The following is a 19,743-nucleotide window of genomic DNA, read 5'->3' as shown; positions in this document are numbered from 1 at the left end:
TGGGGAAGCTTTTCAGGATGATGATAGAGATGCCAAAGGAGAGACAGCCAAGTATCCCTCACCCTCATTCTCAAGCCAGTCAACTGTTCACAGTGCAAAGGGTGAAATTAATTTTGTTTCAGATCACTTTCAGTCACCATAGGTAAAATATAAGCTATTTTGTAAGCTTTCTTCAAGATTTCAACTTATGTGTCAGTGTTGAACAAAACCTCTAATAAGCTATTAAGCTAAATTTTAGTGCTTTTATCTAGTCCAATTCCAGGGATTTTTTAAGTACTTAGTTAAAATAGAAATAATAATTGCTACTCGTAAATGACATTAGTATTAATTTTTGAACAAATGTAAATATATCGGTGTTGTTCTTGAAGAGTTCAAGGATTTTTGAATAGTTATGTAATTCTGAGAAAGCTGTCATGTCAAAATATAAATAAATACTGCCATTAATTGTGACCTTTTCTTTTACAGTAAATGTTGAGATTTTTTCCCCTTCATTCTGAGTTGAGTTGTGTCAAAGAGCAGTTATTTGTAAGGAAAAGAGTTTACCTTCAGTTCTCACCCCCAAAACCATTGTGTAAATTACCATTTCAAGAGTTAGAACTGATGACAGTGATAGAGGATTTAATTCATCTTTTTTCAAGGTTAATTCCAAAAGTGCCTAACTGCCATCAATAGAGGTTGAAGTAAATTCTTATGTTAAGGCCTAGAAATCACTGTATGTTAAACATGAATCACATGTTGTTCCTTGTATGAACCAGGTGTGCAATTATATTTGTGGGGTTTTTTTTTATTATGTGTCTCTTTGCTTAGGCAATGCTGGATGTAGCAGCACATCATGGCTGGCTGGTGACTGCTCTGAACATAACCAACCTGGTGCAGATGGTGGTTCAGGGTAGATGGATACATGACTCATCCCTGCTTACTTTGCCAAATGTAGAGCTCCAGCATCTTTACCTTTTTCGGTATGTAATTCTTTTAAGCATGAGCAGGTTTCCAATTTATTTCTACTTCCTGCTGCTGATGGTGTTTGGATGGCATTGTTGTGCCTGAGAATGTTTGTTAACGAATCAGAAGCAGAGCTCTGTCTTTCACAGTGATGCTTTCCCAAATGGATTTTCTGTTTCTGTTTTCAATATTCATTGATTAATTAACCCCCACAGATTATTTTGAGAACCGTGATTCCAGACAAATTAACAAGAGACCACTGGAAGGGTTCCAAGTCCCAACAAATCTAACTCTGTATGTTAATTATCTCTTTATTTTAATCCATTATAAAACTGCATTAGTATCCATCTTAACATCATAGATAATGCAAAGCTCTATAGATGCTTAGATGATGCAGTAATTAATGCTAACCAAAAATAAATGACCACCCTTTAAAAACAGAATGCAGTATTGAGTTTTACCACCAAAACAACTGAATACAAATGTTTGCTTTCTGTCCCTGGGCATATGTTTTGCTGTCTGTATCAGGAAGTGGAGCCAAGGCCAAAGGAAGAGTGTGCATGGAGGTTACCAAGGACCTATCGAGTGTCTTCCCGAACTAATGGCTGCCTGTGAAGGAAAAGAGAATGTTTTTGCTTCCATTGTGGACAGTGAGTTGCCAGCAGCACACATTTCACAGGTAACACTTTCTATCTGTGACCATTATCATTGTGATTGGAAAGGAAGAGCAGTTGGGCAAAGAAATATTCTCTCTCCTTCAGTAAATACCATGTGACGTTCAGTATAAAAGTGCAACACATTCATTGCTCTAATTTCAAGGTACTGCTGTCTTTACAGAAGTTCTTCTCTGTCTGTTTTCTTAATATTATTCTCACTTATTCCCTGCTAAGCAGTAACAGACTCTGGTTTATGGATGATATTACCACATCTCTCTGCTCTAAAGATGCTTCTCTAGGTCATTCAATCTGCTGAGTGTTATCCACCTTTTCATAGCTCTAGGAATACATGCATTGCAAATGTCATCATAGCTGGCTTCTGAAGTGGTCTGTCAAACACCATTTTTTCTGAGAATACTCTTAGTAAAAGATCCAGCACTCATTTTCTGTTTGAAACAGAAAAAGACGATGAAAATTTCATACTTCACAGGGGAGGGAAAAAAAATACTGTTCCAAAATGTTGAGCTGCTAAAGTCTCATTTTCAAGGCATTCACAGCAAAGGATAGCTATATTCCATAGCATTCATCACATTCTAAGCCTATTGATTTCAAATAAATGTAGGAAAGATGAAAACTTCAAAAGCGATACTTCAAATGTTTTTTATTTGAATGTTTAAAAGGACAGTTTGACTGTTCAGCTTCAGTTAAACCTTTTACTGATATGCAAACAAGAAGAAAAGTACTTAAATGTCTGTAACAGACATCTGCATTTGTAACCAAATTAACATCAAAATTTTGAATTAAGAAAATGTATTGACATCAAAAAAAGGCTTCCTTTAACAACAGATTTCTAACATAATACACATTGATTTCAGTCCAACTTTCAGATGTGATAAAAAATTAGAACATTGTTATAATTAGTTCAGGGAGAACTCAGAAGTAAACTTACTTAATTTATTTGCATAAATTGCCATTCTGTTATCTTTAAAAGCAAATGCAAATTGGCTCTGTCTGATATGATGATGGTTATTTGGCTCAAAAGTGCTTCAATTTGCGTAGCAATCTGGTGTCGTCTCTGCAGTGAGGCGATCCCAGGTAACATACAAATCCTGAATTATTCCAGAAATTAGTATGTTTAAAGCATCAATTTAAGTGCTAATTGCAGTAGTAATGAGAAAAAGCAGTACTACTGTGAGATTTGCATCTACTGCCCCATCAGTATGCCTGGAACGGCTGCTGACTGGCAGAGGATTTGGCTGCTAATTAAATAATTGTATGCATGGCAGTGTTCTCGTCTGATTCAATAGATGAAGATTAATCCTCAGATAAATATGTTTGGCTGGTATTGAAATGTCTTAGCAGTTTCTTCAAAAATAGCTTGCGTGTATGTGGTGTCTATGTTCACACTGTGAGTGACTCTATGCCTCTATATATCTATGTTTGTAAATACAGATGCATATAAGAGGGAAAAACATAATGTCTTCCCATCATGTGAGGAGAAACTTTCATTTCCATGAGCTGGGAATGGCTGTACTGGGTATAGCGAAGCCATGACTGTGTTGTACAGGGCATTAAAAATGTGACAGCTTTATACCAATATGTTATATTCCTTGCAGTATTTTTTATAGAAAAAAAAAGTGTTTAAAACTATTGTAATACCTTGCAGAGAATTAAAATTCATATTGAGACTGCCTGTTGAGTGTCTTCATATGCAAAGTCTTTCAGTGCTCACATAGAGAGGGGCCAACCAAGAGAAAAATTCTTCAGCATCTATATTCTATGTTTTCTATAAAGAAAGAATATCAGACTACAGAGTTTAAGCTTAGCCTTCTGGCACCAGACATGAACAGAGCCAAATAAAGTGGTAAATATGACACTAAATTGCCAAAACCATTCTTTTCCTAAAAAACCTTTTACTTCTCACTCAAAGTATATTGAACCCATATCTTAAAGCTAAAGATTACTAGCAAGACACTGGTAAAAACAGCTTAAGCTTTACATAATTTCAGGCAGATGGGAAAAGGAAGAAGTTTTACATTTGGAAAAAAGAAAATGCCTTTTAAGCAGATTGGTAATTAATTTTTAAATAGCAGCTCTTGAAGCTGCTCATGGATTTGGAATATTAGGCTAGGTCCTGGGGAGACAGATTACTGGCAAAAATACTAATGATGTTCCCAGAGGTTTATGAAGAATTTTTCATTTGGTTATAATTTGAATCTATGGGCTTGGTAGATAAATGTATATGTATAGTATATATGTGCATGTATATATTGAGTACGTTGATATATTTAAAAGGAGGTGATATGTTCTTATGTCTTTCTATACAGTAAAAAAAAACATTAAAATTGTCAAAAAGTACCTAAGCCACATGGGAGCCTGAGTTTAATTTTACAGAATTTAGTATTATAATTCCAAACCTCACTGAAAGTCAGGGGAGCTTTAAAAGCTGACAACCTAAATTCAAACTATTTAGACTAACCCCACTCTTTGGTCAAAGCTCTAGGTTTCAGTGATTCATTGTGAATCATATTTCTTTAACAAATCTCTTTCTGTTTCTAAATTACTTAGGCATTAAGCACCTTTTAAAATATTTAGTTGATATTGATGTTTTTGAAAGAGAAAAAAGAAACTTCAAGATTGAAAATAAATAAATATTATCTGTACTTTAGTATCATCTACTTTTACTCTGGAAGTATCTGTGTTCCTATAATCTTTTTTTCACTTTCACCTGCTACTACTTGACTTTTTTCCTTAGTGAGAAAAGCATTTCTTCATTTCCCCCTCATTGCATGCATGATAAAAAGGCAGCCTGCTGTGCATACTGTATCAATGATCAAGCAATACTAACTTTGCCTATAATTTTCAAATACACAAGACATGATAAATCAAGGAATCATAAAATCCTTTAGGTTGGAAAAGACCCTTAAGATCATCAAATACAACTGTCACTAGCCATCATAAGATGACATATTAAATCTGCTTTCTTATCTAATTAGAAAGTTACTCAGAGCTACTTTGGTTTGTTTGTGTTGTAAAAACTGCATGATGACATGAAGCCTTTGACAAATAGATTATGTTGGGATTGTGTGACATAAACCAGCCCAAATCATAATCTTCACCGGACTATGGTGAAGCTAACAGGTAATACCACTAAAGGAGTTATTAAATTATGATCTCTGCTGAAATTAAACTTTGTTCTAACATATTTGTAACAGGTCTTGTCCTTTGAGACACATAAAAGCTTTCAGGCTTTTATGTACTTTTGATACAAATGATATCTAAAGTACAACCAAAGAGGTGATCGCCAGGTAGGTTTCTATCAGGGTGCCTGTCCTGATCTCAGCAGAAATACCCTGCTTATACACACAGAGACACAGTCACTGTAGAGTCTGTAGAGTTCCTACCCTAAGTTTCTTCTTAAAAACCTTTACATTGAACATAAAATAATTTTCCAGAGATGTTCCTACTCAAGTTGTCATTCTGTGTGATTTGATGGAAAAGGGGTTAGTAGTCTTGTGTATTATATGTATCAAAATCCTAGCAACAATGACTTAGTTAAGAATGTCAGTGGTATTTTTTTCACCTTCTTCAAAGTGCTGTCTTTTTTCCCCCATTTTATTTCAGAGTTGGGAAAAAGAGATGTGTATTACCTCCTTAAAGTGCTATCTCTTTAGTTTCTGTTATAATTTTCCTGTCATTTCCTAGCTAAGACACCATTAAGAACATTGGTGCAATTCATCTGCGTCCCCTGCTTTTACACTGCAGTTCCTGAGCGCTCACAGCTGGCCGTCCCCACCTTCTGCACTGAGCAGATACAGCTGTTCATGCAATACACAGAAGAGGAGAGAGAGAGAGATTAGTTTGTAGCTGAAGCCAGTTTTCTCATTTAGTTCAGCCAGACTCTGGTAATGCAGCCATTTTAATCCAAATAAGCCTGTGCTGCAGTCGAAATGGGCAGTCCTGCCCTCCCCGTGCCGCTTTCACCTCCCCTGACCCAGCTCACCACACAGCTGCACAAATGCTGTGTCTGCCTCAGGCAAGGAGGTGGGAGTGAGCATCTGGGGACAAGGGGAGGAGGAGGAATCCTATCAGCCCTCTCGCTGACAGTCAAAGTGGCTCGTAGCCAAGTGGCTACGTGAATGCTTGTGCCAGCAGGGGAGGAGGCTGGACCACTTCTTTCAGTGGCACTGAAGGCTCATGCTTATTCAGAGTTGCAGGATTAGAGAATATGTTGCCACAATCAGCTTTAAGCTGATCTAAGTTCATGCTGTCACCAAAATGATTAGCAAGCTGATCCATCTAGCTGTGCAATCCCAGCATGGCAATGCTGACATGCCAGGGATGGAGACAGGCACAGCAAGCTGGTGGGGAGAACGCAGGAGAGAGAGACAGCACCACCTTTCCTAGGGCAGCACGACCTTAGGTCTGCTTTCCCGAGCTGCTGTATCCCTAATCATGTATTGACATAGACTATTATTGTCAGTATGACTCCATGTGCTATTATTGTCAGTATGACTCGTGGCAATGATGTCTTTTGCAAAAAGCAAACTGAGCTTTCATTAGGCCTCTAGGCCTTCCAGCGCAGAAAAAGTAATCAGACACATCAGACACTATCTAAATGAAAATACATGTTGTTGAAACACTACATGGTCAAACCCATACTTGAAAAATAAAATATGCTTTAGTCTTCTTCCAGATAAAACATCTCTGCTCCATGCTATTGCCCATGTGACTGTGCCTACCCTCTTCATTGCCACAAGTTCCCATTTTGGCATCTGATGGCTCTTTTCCAAGACCAATATTCTTATTTCCTTCTTCTCCTTCCCACCCTCTAGCTTTTCATATATGCTGATTCCTGTTCTTTTCTGGGGATGGAGTGGAAAGATGACAGGGCAGAGGGTGATTCCTGGTCTTTAGTTTTTTTCTTCCAGTGCCATCCTCATCTATCTTTGTCAGCCATAGAAAGGCCACAAATCACTCCTCCGTTCCACAGCCGATACCATTTCTTTTTCCTAACAAATTTCATTGCATGAACGTGCTGATTTTCTTTTTTACTAAATGAAAGCCTACATTGCTCCCTTCCATTTTTGTCACAGCTTCTCAGAACTACTTTTCCTTGTCTGATAGAGACCAAAATGAGAGAAACATAGGGCTGCATATTCAGGATGCCTTTTTAAGGTTAAGAGTGTCATGTTGAGCTACACAGATTGTATCCTCTAACAACAGTTCTCTGCACAAGGATGAGAAAGTTGAGGACCTGTTGCAGTTCAAGGGAGCCCGCAGAGACTTAAAATTCCTGAGGAAGCCTCTAAGAAGGAGAGTTCATGAGGATCGATGCAAGAAAACCTCAGAAAAAAAAAATAGGGATAACTTTGGATATGCAGTTGAACTTTTGGTTAATTATCTGAACTGATCCTCTGAACTCTCTGAGGTTTGCCTATTGCTAATTAGCACTGCAGTGACTTGTTCTTTTCGGATTATGCTAAGGAAGTTTAATTTAAAACTTAATTATACTAGTTTTTAAGTGGCTTATAGGGAAAAAATACTTTAATCGGGAGCAGTAAGGAATTTTTTCTGTGTTCAGACATCAGTAATCTTAGCAAGGCATGTGTAACGTGCTTGAGGAGTTTCACATTTGTTTTATTTGCTAGGAAGAAAGTAGCATAAAAGGTTAATGAAAGGTATTTTATGCTTATGATTGAGAGTTGTACAATTATATATATTCTAATACACAATAAAATATTATTATAGAATAAATATGTAGACTGCACACTGAATTGTTATTGTTAGAGTGGCAATGATTGTATAGATTATCTCATAATCCATATGGATCTGTTTTTTCTACAGGCTTGGAATTTCTTGTGCCGTTTGCCAATTCTAAACGTCAGTCTGAGCATTAAGGGCAGTTGGGATGATGCAGTTCAGCCGCAGAATGAAGTACCTGTTCCTTCTTGGACAACAGACACACGAGATGATAAGAGATGGATCAAACTGCATGCTGATCAAGAGTATGTGCTCCAAATAAACCTGCACAGAACCCAGATGGGGTACCAGGTAGACTTATTTATCATTTCCTTCCCTGGACAAGTGTCCAATAATTCATTTATATCGTCAGTGATGCTTTATGCGTCATAAATAGGTTTCTTTATGTTTTAAGTATTATGTAAGTTCTAAGCACTTTCTAAGCCTTTTCTGTATTCATAGTAAAGAAAATGTCTTTCTTTCAGGTTGCAACAGGATAGTAAGTAGGCTCTTAAGGTAAAATCCTAGACCAAGTCAATGAGAAAAAAAAATCAAACTAATTTATAAGCATTCCAGTTATGTTTACAGGTGCTTCCAAACTGCACACAGACTCACACCTATAAATATGTTTCTATTTGTAACACATCCTCAGGCCTTTACTGAGAATATTTTCCTTATATTTTACATCTGATGCTTTTTTGAACAGCTCCTAGAACAACTTCCACATACAATTCTTTCCCACTACATTTCAGTCCCAGCCCTTTGCCCATTTAAAGCACATCTCATTGCCTCCTGGGCTGGTCAGCTCACTGGGCCCTCAGTAAATCTTGGTGTGCCAAATCAGAAACTCCAGGAGCTGCACTGTTTTCCAGCTGCTCTGCCCCAGCAGCAGTACCTGGCTGTACCTGTGTGTCAGATCTGAAGAAAGCTGGACCTGCCTTCATGCACTGCTGACAATGGAGCTGTCACTCACTTATCCAGGCCTTTCTCTGTCATTTACATACCATGAATGACATATGGACCACCATAGTTATAATTTTGGTAATTAATTTCTCTAACATTTCAAATAGTTAAGAATTATAATTACCAGCATTTTAGTGAGATGCAGAGGGCCGAAGAAAAAAGTGGAGAATGGTTTTAGGTGTTAGTTCTGAGACTCTTAAGACAATTGTATTTTAATAATATTGGAGATACATGTGTGCTGTTGAAAATCCTGAAGTTATCTTATATTAGTTAAGAATTATATTTGAAAAGTATTCTTGTTTCTCAAAAGACTTTTTTCATTACTATAGCAGATTCACTATAGTTGCAAGGGGAAACTGTCTTATTTTAGGAAGAACAAAGGGCCAAAGCTCATCCATACATCATTCTTTTTGCTGTGCCAATTTACTGGCAGAGACTTTTGCTAAGAAGAAGCCATGGAAGTGAAAGGACCAGAGTAATTTCATGCAGTGATCACTTTTTTATAAGCCTCTCCTGGAATTTGATCCCTTTTTTGTAAAAAACAGCTGGATCAAACTGTTCATAAAGCTTCATTGCTGTGGTGGTGTTTCTTCTTCCCTATAAATCTTCAGTAAAACCTTTCCCTTTACAAAACGCAGAATGAATGTTGATTGAATGTGCATCATTCTGTCTTCAGCTTCCAGCTGAAGTCACTGTCTTAAAGAATCACTGAAATAATCTTTCCTTTTGCTATTTCAAACTCAAGAAGTGCTAAGTGTTGTTTTTGTCTTTATATTAATCTTGAATAAAATGTATTAGCTTTATTTAAAGATACTAGATTTACAATTCATATTTCTGTATTTGGAATATATAAGATAAAATTACAGAAAGGGAATAGTATTTCCATTCAAGTTTTAGTAGTTTACAAATTAAGTGGAATAATATCTTCTATTCTGGATTTTTCTCTGTAGACTGTAGTTTTTTATTTTATTTTTTTAACCCTTCTTCTGGAAAGAAACAACACTGTTTTAGTTTGGCTAAATTATAGTCTTACCTAACAACTGACAGCAATGTGGTTGTGAGGTGTTTCTCATTCAAGGAAAAATGTCATTTTGGAAAGGTGATTTCTAGTTTTCCTAAGCTGTTTCTTTTACCCAACAGGGAAAGCAGGACAGTAAAGCAATGGCTCCTCGATTCCCCAAAGTTAAGGATGAAGGATGGTTTTTGATATTGGGAGAAGTTGATAAAAAAGAACTTATCGCCCTGAAAAGAACTGGATATGTCAGAAATCGAAATACTGTTTCCGTTGCTTTTTATACTCCAGAAACTCCTGGAAAGTATGACAAACTCTCAAATTCTCTTAATTATTACATTTTCCAACCAGTCAAGACCCAATTCCCAAACTAACAATGCTGCTTTTACTTTTCAGGTGTATCTACACCCTGTATCTCATGAGCGACAGCTACCTTGGCATGGACCAACAGTATGACATTTACCTGAACATTGTACCAGCACAAGGCACCACGGAGGGGACTGAGGCCAGGAGCCACCTGGCCCTGAAGTAAGGCTCTCTGCAAAGTCCACTCAGTCAAAAGAACTGGTCCTGCAACTAAGACATCTGGTCATTCTGGGACATCCAAAAATGCATCTGCCTTACTAGAACCAACTTCAAACCTCAAGACAATGGGGACACCAAAAGTGACTGCTGTATTAACTCTGATGACACCGAGTTAGCCACAGTGGCCTTACTCCTTTATGAAGATTTGTCTTTTCCTGTTTTATCTTTCTTCTCTCAGAAGTCAGATTGTTAGTTGAATTTTAAAACATCAAAATAAAAGACTGAACAGTACTGTAATTTGTGCAAATTCAGGGCTATCATCTTCATTTTGAAAAGTGTTATATAGCCTGTCTATTAATAACATTTAAATAGTCAACTTTTTTAATTTATAGGGGAAAATACAAAATTTGGTCTAAGAGCTGCTGAAAATATTGATGGATGTGCTATATTTCATGTTTAATAAAAATATTCCCAGAATGTTTTGCACTGTATTTGTAGGTGTAAAATATGGGAGATGTAGTAAAAAAATCCTCTTCATGCATAGTACATTTTGAAAATTATATTCTAAAGAAAAATGTCACAAATTTACATTAATTATATGAGCAGTAAATGTAATTATAAGGGCAAGCTAAATCATAGAAAATATTTCCAGTATAGCAATGATGCAATTTATGTAGATAATTATTAAAGTTTGCTCTTTACATGTATGTACATACATATACACATATATTACATACTTGCAATTTCCTTATTGTTTTTTCCTGAATTTTGTAGGACTAAGGAATATAAAATTGAATGTCCTGTTCTAGGGCTCAGTGCTAAAGTGGATGACTAACTTCTGTAAATAAGGGGGCATGAGGCTCCAGTAATGGGGGTTGCAACAGGAGGCATGATGAGCAATGGATGGTTCTGCTAGGCAAAAGAAATTGTAAGAGATGCTCAGCTCTGTGATAGTACCTGCAAGGCATAAATCTGAAGGCAGAAGGCAGCAGCATCTGTCTTGTGATGAGACTACACATCCTGAGGCCAGTCCTCAAGAGGATTCAAGATGCTGAGCAAGTACTTGGAGCCAACATACTTAAAGAAACATCAGTGCATCTTCATTCAGATAGACTAGACCTTAAACTGAATATTAATATTTGCACTTGCTCAGCTTTGCATTGAGCTGATAAGCATTACCTCTCCAAGGGATCATTTTGCTGTCATTTCCATTGTATTTCACCAGATGAAAGAATACAGCAGAGTTGTTACTAGAAGCTTTTCAGGAAAAAATGGCACGGGTGATGCTGCACCTACATAGAATCACAGCATGGCTGATTTTGGGAGGGGCCTCCAGAGGTCATCTGGTCTAATACCTTTCCTCAGGCAGGGCCAGCTAGAGGCCAGGATCACATCTCCAAATATGGAGACTCCACCACCTCCCTGGACCACCTGTGCCACGGTTTGGTCACCCTCACAGTTAAAAAAAGGTATTTCTTGCAGTTCAAGAGGGACCCTTCTGTGTCACCAACAGGTGTGCCTGTTGCCTCTGGTCCTGTCACCAGGCACCACTGGAAAGATCCCAGCTGTGTCCTTATCAACATCTTCCATTCAGATACCCACTGACAAGATTTCCCTGAGCCTTCTCCAGGCTGAACAATCCTAGCTCTCTCATTCTTTCCTCATGTGAGAGATGGTCCAGCTCCTTCATCACCAATTTTGTAGCCTTTTGCTGGACTCTCTCTAACAATTCCAACTCTCTGCCTCAAACCAGACATGGTGCTCCTCCACTAGTGTGGCCTTACCAGTGCTGATCACCTCTTACCTGCTGGCAGCACCATGCTGCAGCAAGCAGGAGGCTGGCTGATTTCAAAGGCTCAGTAGTTAACCAGTAATTTATTTCATATCTGGCACCTTTAAATTGTGGGAAGCAATTTTAAAATGAACAGTTCTGTACTTGAGTGTATGCATGCCCTGATCATATTAAAAATGTAATATTTCATTATTATAGGTAATATATTACCTATAGAAATGTGCCTAAAAACATGGGACGATAATAGAAAAAGTTGTCACTAAATTTAGAGATGGATAGATAATACAAAAGCCACCTTTGCCATTTAGACTATATCAATGTAATATGGTGTTGTGTCGCAGAAGAAACAGATTTTTTCAACTTGTTAGGCAATAGTTTGGCAATAGTTTGTTACTCACACATTGTGTCAGACCATTTTAAAGAGAATTGTTTCATCTAATTTGGAAGTTTAAATTTTCAGAGAAATTAAGTTTTTTCTTTGGAAAACTTGGCTGAAACAATACATTGTCCCTCAACAATTTTAATTAATTAGGAAAAAGAGCTATGCCGCAGTCAAGCATACCAACATAGTGATGCTAGCTCTTGTTGCTTGGTAAATGCACATCACAGAAAGTCCAACTGCAGAGTAGCAGACAATAGCTTTAGTATTTGGTATTAATCAATTAAAGAGTTTCTGTAATGTCATTTGTGCCATCTGTGCTTTGGTTTAGAAATACTGTATTTCCTAGTGTATTAATTGTTTTTAGAAGTAGTTAGGTGGCATTTCTAAATAGCATATTTGAATAATTTCTGGGTTTTTTTTACGAAAGTATTGGATTCATGATGACAAATTCTAAAGTAATACAGAATTAATTTAAGCAAATTGATTAGGATCAGTATTTAGCTGAAAAATCCAAGAGAAAGAATTCTGATACATTTGTAACAGCTGCTTAGAAGGAACAATGAATGTGTTCAATGCAGTGGTATCTCATGGTGAAAAGTGAGAATAGCTGTCTAACAAAAGTATGAATACCAAACAGAATTTAAAAAATAATAATAATAAATGAAAAGTATTTCAGTGATGTAATAATCACCTTTATGGATAAATGAAAGAAACAGCACACAGAGAAATTTTTAATGTTGAGTTGCTCATTCTGGTTTGTAAGTAGGTTTTTATTTTTGCTCTCCTCTTCCCCTTCTAGGAGCAGCTGCAGTCAGTGCATGCCTGTTCCAGTGTGAGACTTCTTCCAAAACTTGGAAAGCAACAAAAAATAGGCACATCTTGTATATCAAGACATATTTAAGTCTGCCTCTATGACTTCATCTTTTCCCATCATGCCTGTCCTACTCTGATAACAGCATCACAGCAGTGCCCAGCAGGAGCTAGAGGAGGTTTGGGTATGTACCACCATGCCCCATCTCTTCTGAAGGAGCTCTTATAACGCAGTTTTTTATTTAGAACCTTACTTAAGATTTCTGTTGTAGCCCAGGTACTGAATGTATCAGTGGCAACATGAAGCCATCCTCACTACCGCAGGTCTTTTTCTGTTGTAAATTGAATCTTTGAAGGACTAAATCTTACCCAGATGAATTCAGGAGTTTATGCGGATGACCCAAAATTCCTCTTGTCATTGCTTCTAGAGATCATCTCCAGATGGTCATCCTGGAGATAACTTCAGGAAGTCTCTTATCAGCCTTCACCCTGGAGCCTAGTATGAGACTTCAACACTCAAAGAGTAGGATGCATTCAAAACGTAATGTAAGTTATGTAATTCAAATTTTCTCGGTCTGGGGAGCACACCTAAAGAGAAGTATCCCATGTGCATCTGCCCTTACTCATTGCAGCCTGAGTCCAAATTCCTGTGTTTCTCCCTCAGTCAAGAAAAAGAGTCCATGGTATTTTTAAGACAGTTTGATTACTACTCCAGGAGGCATCAGTTCTCTGAGAGGCTTATTTATGGACAATGGGTTTTGAATCAGTACTCGCCTGTCTTGCCTCCACCCCTCCCATGTAAGGCAAACTTTACTTTAGCTCCTTCTGCTACCTGTAAACCCTACAACCTCACCTGTTCAGAGATGCTATCTGTATTAGTGGCAGTAAATTATCACAGAAATAATTATTTAATATCACCTTTCTATGTGCTATGGACACTATTGTAGCCTATGTAGTAAGTACTGAAACAGAGAAAAGTAAGGCAATACAAGCAAAGTGTATATATTTTTTCCACAACCTAAAGGTCTCCAGCTAAATTGCATATTTTGGCCTTGGTTTAGTTGCTTACATGCAAAGATCTAGTGCCATTTAATGTGAAATATCTCATCTGGCCTCTACCTTCAGCTCCAGAAGAACATACCCCAGCTGCAGAGGGTGTGAAATGTAGTGCTGTTGTATCTGTCACCTTCTGTGGATGCCTCAGGTAACCCAAGTCATCTGAAATAGCATTTGATATCTACATTCTGGTAACCACATTGACTCCCTGTCGCCTTAGTCAGGTTTGCAATTCAGTTGCTTAACTGCATCTAATGAAATTTGAAATAAACAAAAGATATTTTGGTTGCCACTGCAGAAGACAGGAAGTCTTTCATAGGTCATGTGTCACTTCTGTCATCCCCATGTCACAGGGGCCCAGTAGTATGAGGTGGATGGATTCAATCTTAATTAGCTAATCAAGCCCATGCTATTTTGCAAGAGTTCTAAATGCTCTCTTCCAAGCAATTTTATGAGGAGAATTCTCCTGCTTCACAAGAAAAATATTTTCTGACTAAAGGTTTGAATGCCATAGGATGCCCAGAGACAGGTGAGATACAGAAAGATTAGTAGGGCTTCTGCTGAGAGGGCTTCTTCTGTCAATTTCTACTTATATACCATGTCTTTTCTATCAGATATGTCTGACTCCCACCTGCCTTTCTAAAAATGAATCCTGTTTAATGTCATGTCTTCTCAGACTGCACTGCACCCCAGCAGTGAACAAACCAAGTTTGTTACTGATGTCATACATTGGTAGCAGTAAGAGGTTAAGCTGCTTTCACATGTAGGGTGTGAAAGGAAATTCTACATTAAAGGAACTTTATTAATTTGGACTAAATGAGTCTCTTCATAAATAATTCCTAGCTGTATGGTAAAGGGATCCTCCACAGTGATTACACCATCCTGCAATTAAATATGTTTACAATATGTTTTTTCCTTAGATCTGCTAATGAGCTCCATACTGCCTCAATGGAATTTGAATCCATGGCTCTCCAAGTCTTTCTTCTGCATCTCTTTTTCTAGAAAACCACAACCTTCTCTATTAATATGCCTCCTCAAAAATTAGGAGCATTAAAGCTTCACTAAGACCATGAATTAACCTTCACTGCTGCTCTTCTTCTCCAGCTTAGTTTTGTCCTACCAAGACTGTCAATAAAAATGTGCATTTGAATATGGAGGGGAAAGGAAAGTAACAGACTTTTGCTGTTCGTCTGCTAGAAAACGCATGAAATAAAGAATGAAAAGTGTTCTGGGACAAACTTTATCATTCCAAGTCATAAGATTCCCTCTAATTGTAATGATAGCAGAGGTGAATTGGGCATTTTTTTTACATCACACTCTCAATAACATGATACATGTACAAATAGTTACAGAGCTATTAACTATATGCTATTAACTACTGGTAGAAAAGGGAGTCTAGACATATCACAATCCTTTTCTTCTGCACTCTAAATCTCTATGTGAAATGTGATGAACCTCATTCTTCACACAGTAGCAAATTTGCACCTTGGATTGGAAATAACTCAGTTTATCTCGGGCAGTGCTAATGTGGGAAAATTAGGCTTGCATTCTTGACAGCAGTACTTTCTTCTAGCTAACAGGATGAAATTGTTTCAGATGCCAGTAACACATGGTGAGTCCCCATCATGTATTTTTCAGTAAATCCAACTAATTAGGAACTAATTACTGATTGTGGTAGCACAGTAAGATCAGGTTCTGATAAACTTTCACCTTTGTAGCTGTGAAGATTCTGCAATTAAGCCTTATTTTCTCAAATGCTAACAATGTCTAAAGGAAGAGCTGGGAAAAACATCAAGATGATTCTGTCATCTCCATAAAAAGACATTTTCATTCACCCATGCCAAAACAAGATTAATCCCCTTTTTTTTTCTTCCTTTTTTCTTTTTTCACCCTATTTAAAGTAAAATTCTGCAAAGCTAAACTGAATGACTATTTAACAGTTTACCCCAGTTATGGGATGTTGCTATTTCCTTGACATGCTTCTGCTGTGTCCCGTCCCACCCTCCACTTCCCTCCTCACAGTCTCTCACTGTTGCCCTTGCACTAAGCATTCTGGGATATGACCTTCATGGAACTTTCATTCTCTGGTTATAGGACACAGCAGAGAGGAAGTGCTGGTGAGTTATTAGGTTCCTGAAAGATACAAGCTATAAATAACCTCATAAGGCCCTACTGTGCTTAACTCAAAGTTTGGCACAATGTTACTTCAAAAATTTATCGAGCAAATAAGACAGGTGCAAAATATGCATCACAGTTTGCTGTATGACTGAGACAAATGACAATTTAATTTTAGATTTTAGATGTGACTTTATTCAAAGAGGGAATGAGCTAATCTGGGAAAAGAGGGATGAGGAGATTTCTCAGTTCTCCTTGTCAGTGAAATGCTCACAGCTGATGAAAGTGAAATAGTTGTAGGTTGTATCCATACATGTGATGCAGATCTGGTCAAGTAAAAGCCTGCCTTTCTGCCTCTCATACATGTTTATTTGACTCCTACGTGCAAATACTGACAATATCTTGCAGCCTCGTCCTTGCAGATATTGGGAAAATACATGCTTTCCTCAAGAGAGGATGGCCTCCATTGTTTACATACAATAGAATACATATCAGGCTCCACAGACATCTTAGCAAAAGGTTTAGAAGTTGCAAGACACGTTCATACAGCATTAGGACTTTGCTTTCTCCCAGTTATGTATAATTGCAGTGCCATCTTTTGCAATGCTCCCCAGCAATGCTGAAGAAATCACAGCTAGGTAAAGTCTCTGAACCTCAGGAACACTCTGAGAGGCTGGCACTACACATTCAGTTCTCTATGTGCTTTATAGTAGGTGATCAGTCAGGTGCCAGGTCCTGGGCGTTGCACAGCCACTACAAAATTTACAGAGGAAGTTCACGCCCCCTCCTGAGCCTACAGGTCCTACAGGAGGAGAGGACTATGTCAGCCTTCCAGGCCATGCTTCAGCTTCCTTCACTGGCAAGACAGGATGCTTAGAGGGGTGCTCTGATGCACTGCTTTAGGAACAGGAGCTGACATTTCTATTCCAAACTTAAAGGCACTTCAAACAACTGAACCGTGTCCCAGCTTTTCTCAGGACCAGGATCTTCAGGGAGTGCTGACCATAAAGGACCAGTCCCTTTAATAAATAAGGGTGTTCTTTTAGAATGGGTCGAGATGGATTGCTAGAATATTCTATTACTCATACACATGAAAAAAGGAGGAGAAATCTCAGCATGAGGATACTCACAAGAAATCCAATTGCTTTGTTTCTTCATTTTAACTACATGCAGTGCCTACCTAGTTGCCTGAAAGTCTTGGGGAAACAGCTGGATTAATTTAATTCTATCAGTGAGAACCTTTTGGGACATTTGGGTTCTTCTCACAAAATGAACAGAACCTGTTGGAAAGAAATCCCAACAGTAAGTCACCAAAAAGCACAAGGAAGTTTCTTTTCTCTTGGTGCATTACCCTTTTGCTTTGGAGACTGTAGGATGAAATACATTCCCAACATATATTATTAGTAGATTAAATTTAGTTTCTGCTATTACTTTCAAAGGATTTGGTGAATAGACAGCAACATTAGTATTATCTAATCCTTCACTCAAACCTCGGACTCAAAGATTAACAGCTGCAAATTTTATAACATTTCTAATTCAGGGATAAATTGTATTTTCTTGAATTGGATAGGTAGGTAATGTCCTAAAGTTATTTAATTCTTAGGAACCATTGACTTTACTGGAAGAGACTGAGAACTTATGACCATCAAAAGATGAAATTAGATGAAAAAAAATACCCCTGATGAGAAAAACAGGATAAGAATCTCCTTTCCAAGGAGGGACAGAGCTTTGAGTCCTGCAGTGAGGCAAACAGTCCTGTTTGGTTTTATTCTACTATCTCATCTGCTTTCATTACTGACAATAATTTTGCATGATGGCACAGCTTCCACAAAAGCATCCTGTAGTATTTACCTGGTGACGGGGGCACACTAGGGGGAAATGTGTTCAGAAAAGAGAAGAACCAATGGAAGGAATTTTGTATGGGAACAGATGGGATGGTGGAATGCATCCAATTTTTAAACAAGAAAGCACAAGCCCTATGCCTCATTCTGAAAGACAGCGGGCTCTATGTTCAGAGGAAGGTTCCAAGTAACATTCTAACAGACAAGCATATGTCTGTTAGTCTTGGGCAACATACCAAAGGTAAGTTACATTTCTGTGTTCCATCTCTGTGCTATGCTTCCCTCTTCGTGTGCAGTTATCCAGTCTATTTTGAGACACCAAATTTTACATATTCACCAGTTAGGGGAATTTATGCCCTTCACATCTTGAACTCTGTTCTAGGTGCATTTGGGGTGAGACTCTTGCTGTTTCAAAAGCCCTTCTGAGTTATATCCCTGAAAGTGTGTAGTCTTAATTTTATAAACTGCATATGCTCTTCTTTCCATTTTACACAACTGCAGTTGGAACTCTCATGTTATATTACACCAACTTGATGTTAACTGGTCTGCATTTAAAAATGATCCATTTCCTTTCATTTGGAAGTGTAGCATGTGACATTAATAAAAAAACAGACTCAGTTACATCAACATTTCTCAGGGAAGGAAGAACAGATTCATGGTAGGATTTTGTATGTGTCTATATAATATACAAAATATTTTAGGAACATGAATGTGTTATTTACTAATATGAAAATAGCAAGCCATTGAAGTTAGCAGTTACTGATGCCACTGCTACTGAAGGAGGGCAAGAACCCATCAAAACTAACTTTCAGAATAGAAATATTGCTTTGATCTTTTGAAAGAGCAAAAAAGATTAATGCCTGGAATCAGATCCCTGCCTATGCATCAGGTTTATGCATAACTGGAGAAGACATTTAAAATTAATTTCTACTGCTTCATTTCTTTACTTACATCCTTTTATTTTTCTGCAATTGAACAGTCAATAATAAATAAGAAAAGCAACAATATTTTGTCCATAATCATGATCTTTTATCTGCCAGTTTTATTTTCATGTAAGAATACTGGTCCAGCTCAGATCACGCTTGCAAAATTGTTCTGCCCTCTCCAAACCACAAATCTTAAAATTATGAGAAACATCAGTGTAAGGAGGTACAGAAAGAAGGATAAATCAAGTAATTCTCTGTTTGAAATTTCTATTTTTACTAATTGTTCTTCCTTTCCCAAAACTATGGCCTCTCTTCTGTTTTAGCCTTCACCTCACCTCCATTTCAATTTCCCCATCTGTCTAGCACTGCTTTTATTTTATTTATATCCTTTCTTTTGTCTGTTGTGTACTTATTTCTCTCTTGTAGGTAAAAATAAAGACATACAGCTACACAATTTAAAAAAGTATTTTCTTACTGCTGTCACTACCCAGAGCACCTTTCCCTGGGCTTTCTGTATTTTCCATTTCTATGCCTTTATCATCAAATTGATTCCTAAAGTATGACTGTAGCCTTACCTCTTTTTTTTTTAATCACATTTACTTTATGATCAGTTATAACCCTTCTGAGAGTAGTTTGGTTTTGATCCCAAATGCTAGTCACAAATACCTTTGTGCCAGATCAGGGTCTCTGTTCAAGGAAGTCTATGCCAGCATCTAATTTTAAGCTACACTAAAAGATTAGCTATACCAAGACACATTTTCTACCCATACATTTAATATATTTTCCAACCAATAATCCCTGTTTTGAATTATTACCCTCTGTTTTAGACCTATCTTATCTCTATGGACAGAAAAGGGTAAAAAACACTCCTTTCCTTGGGCAAAAATTAAATGGTCTTAGACATCTTCAGAAGGCAGCAATATTTAAATATAAATACTACCATAATACTAAATAAATAACACTTAGCAACAGGATTAGACT

At 37.5% G+C, this 19,743-nt stretch overlaps 1 protein-coding gene across 4 annotated transcripts in view; it reads left to right on the top strand.

Annotated features, from left to right (window-relative positions):
• Positions 1-12,250, top strand: part of ASCC3 (activating signal cointegrator 1 complex subunit 3) — a 253,479-nt gene extending 241,229 nt beyond the window's left edge. For 2 of the 4 annotated variants that reach the window (XM_030946649.1, XM_030946650.1), the window contains exons 38-42: positions 808-959; positions 1,471-1,621; positions 7,446-7,652; positions 9,441-9,619; positions 9,712-12,249. In XM_030946649.1, coding sequence (XP_030802509.1) covers positions 808-959; positions 1,471-1,621; positions 7,446-7,652; positions 9,441-9,619; positions 9,712-9,847 — 825 coding nt within the window. In that variant the 3' untranslated portion in view covers positions 9,848-12,249. Of the gene's footprint in view, positions 1-807; positions 960-1,470; positions 1,622-7,445; positions 7,653-9,440; positions 9,620-9,711 lie in introns of all 4 variants that reach the window. The other 2 variants (XM_030946651.1, XM_030946652.1) reach the window with 2 other exon arrangements.
• The last annotated feature ends 7,493 nt before the right edge of the window (positions 12,251-19,743 follow it).

This window comes from Camarhynchus parvulus, chromosome 3 (assembly GCF_901933205.1).
Source record: "Camarhynchus parvulus chromosome 3, STF_HiC, whole genome shotgun sequence".
Classification (NCBI taxonomy): domain Eukaryota; kingdom Metazoa; phylum Chordata; class Aves; order Passeriformes; family Thraupidae; genus Camarhynchus; species Camarhynchus parvulus.
The sequence above is the reverse complement of the archived record's forward strand: the minus strand, read 5'-3'. Positions and strand labels throughout refer to the sequence as shown.